Below are 2,022 nucleotides of genomic sequence, written 5' to 3'. Positions count from 1 at the left end.
TGTCCTCCGTCAACATATATGGTTGTTCCTGTCATATAGCGCGAACCATCGCTGATTAGATAGATGACCGTGGAAGCCAGATCATTCTTAACATCGAGCCATCTTTCTAGTGGCGCTGCTTCCTTGACCAACTTCTGTGCCCTTTCCTTTCCAACGAATGATGGGAATTCATCATCCAGGTGCAAGCCACGAGCAATAGCGTTCACTCTAATCTTGTACTTGCCTATCTCCATAGCTGAAACCTGACGAAAACAACAGTATTTGACAAAAAATCAACGTTAACAGAGGATAACCTCTAATAGAGAACCAACCTTTCAAACATTTCCAAAGGTGAAAAGCAACTAGAGTCTTTATTGAATTGTGATTTTGCATACTTATAGTTAATTTAGCAATAACATATGCTAGAATATCACATAAAGACATGGCCTATGTATGAGATCTTGAATTTCCAAGCCAATCTTCATAAAAAGATGAGAGGTTATAAATGCAATCTTTGTAACAAGCCAATCTTGTAAATGCAACAAAATCTACAAGCCAATCTTCATAACAATAATTTCCAACAAATGACAACATCTTAATCATATTATTTGTCGAACCAAAAGATGTGAGTTGTTATTCCCTTACCCTAACTAACTGCTGGACTCCTGCCAAGCATGATCCGTATGCAGCAGCTCCAGAATAAATCCCTCTTTCACAACCAATGATTGATGATAAGAATACAATAGAGCCTCCTGTCTTGAAATCTCGCATCTTTTGGCCAACGGCCTTTAACAAAAACAACGGAGCCAAAAAATTTATGTTTGCTGTTTTTTTTAACTCGCTCTCAGCTAATTCTAGATGATCTTGCATCTTTCCTGTTTCAAAGTATTTGAATCACAATTCAGGTCATATATTCTACACATAAATTGGTCAAAAAACTATAAGGATCCAATTCAACATAAGAAATTCTGAATGGAGTTTATATTGCCTTGGCTCTCCAACTAGGTAGATAGCCAGAATATTAGTTTGAGGGGAGCCAAACCAAACAAAACATAAATAACATGAAAAATATTTAATTTGCAGGGTGCAGACCAAAGGCGGTCTAATATGCAAAACTCACACCTAGAGAGATCTGGATACATAGGAAGGTAGATATACATAACCTTACTCCAGCATGTATAATGTATGTATTTAGGATTTGAATCCATGACATCTAGGTCATAAGGAACAAATTTACCATTTCATCGATGCTCGTCCTCCATGAGGAGGAGTGAACCAAAAATAAAAAAGTGCAGTGGGACATACCAAAGTAAACCTAAAGGAGTGCATATGGGGACTTGGATTCTCTGATGCAGGTCATTTTGGTTATTAGAAAGATCAATCTCATATAAAATTAGTCAATCTTATGAGTTTGAATTAAGTACAATTGATTTTATGATTGGTCAAAGTGTAAAATTGGCCATCTGAGTATAAATACAATCAAGCAGCAAAGGATTCATTTCCGTACATATGGAAAATGACAATAAGCTATTATGGTGTGGTTCTAGAATGTTTAAGTATCATATTAACCTCATCCTGGAATCCATCCTTCCGAGACGAGACTGAATTCTCATACCTTGCAATTGAATCCTATCAAACTTGACGAAATATTATGAGATTAAAAAAAATCAGTGCACCAGTCTCCCGCCTAACTGTGCCCGAGAAAAAACAACAAAACTGGGTTTACCTTCATTAGTGAAGCAGTTTACAAAAGCATCCAATTTGCCTAAAATCTGGCATGCTTTATCAACAGAGTCATGAAAAACAGATTCCTTTTGATCCTCCATGTCCAAACCAACAACTTCAACTACTACAGGATCAAAACCTGCAGCGCCCTGAAAGGTACCCTTTATTTTAAGGGCAAGACTACGAAGGGTAGCCTCATTTCCCATCAAAACCAACCTTAATCAATGAATAAAATCAATAATCAAGAAACAAATCAAAGATACAAAGAGAGGGGAGAGAAAGAGAGAAAATTTTCACCTGCATCCTTGTTTGGCTAAA

The 2,022-nt window shown here is 36.8% G+C and overlaps 1 protein-coding gene across 1 annotated transcript in view; it reads right to left on the bottom strand.

The window, feature by feature from the left end:
* LOC109356234 (3-oxoacyl-[acyl-carrier-protein] reductase FabG-like) overlaps positions 3-2,022 on the bottom strand; it is a gene marked incomplete at its 3' end in the record, with an annotated part of 5,867 nt that continues 3,847 nt past the window's right edge. The window contains exons 2-5 of the mRNA XM_019599566.1: positions 2,002-2,017; positions 1,706-1,920; positions 625-854; positions 3-242 (exon numbers count right to left, since the gene is read on the bottom strand). Of these exons, the coding sequence (XP_019455111.1) occupies positions 3-242; positions 625-854; positions 1,706-1,920; positions 2,002-2,017 (701 nt within the window). The remainder of the gene's footprint in view (positions 243-624; positions 855-1,705; positions 1,921-2,001; positions 2,018-2,022) is intronic.

The sequence above is a fragment of the Lupinus angustifolius genome, chromosome LG09 (genome assembly GCF_001865875.1).
Source record: "Lupinus angustifolius cultivar Tanjil chromosome LG09, LupAngTanjil_v1.0, whole genome shotgun sequence".
Classification (NCBI taxonomy): Eukaryota; Viridiplantae; Streptophyta; class Magnoliopsida; order Fabales; family Fabaceae; genus Lupinus; species Lupinus angustifolius.
The sequence above is the reverse complement of the archived record's forward strand: the minus strand, read 5'-3'. Positions and strand labels throughout refer to the sequence as shown.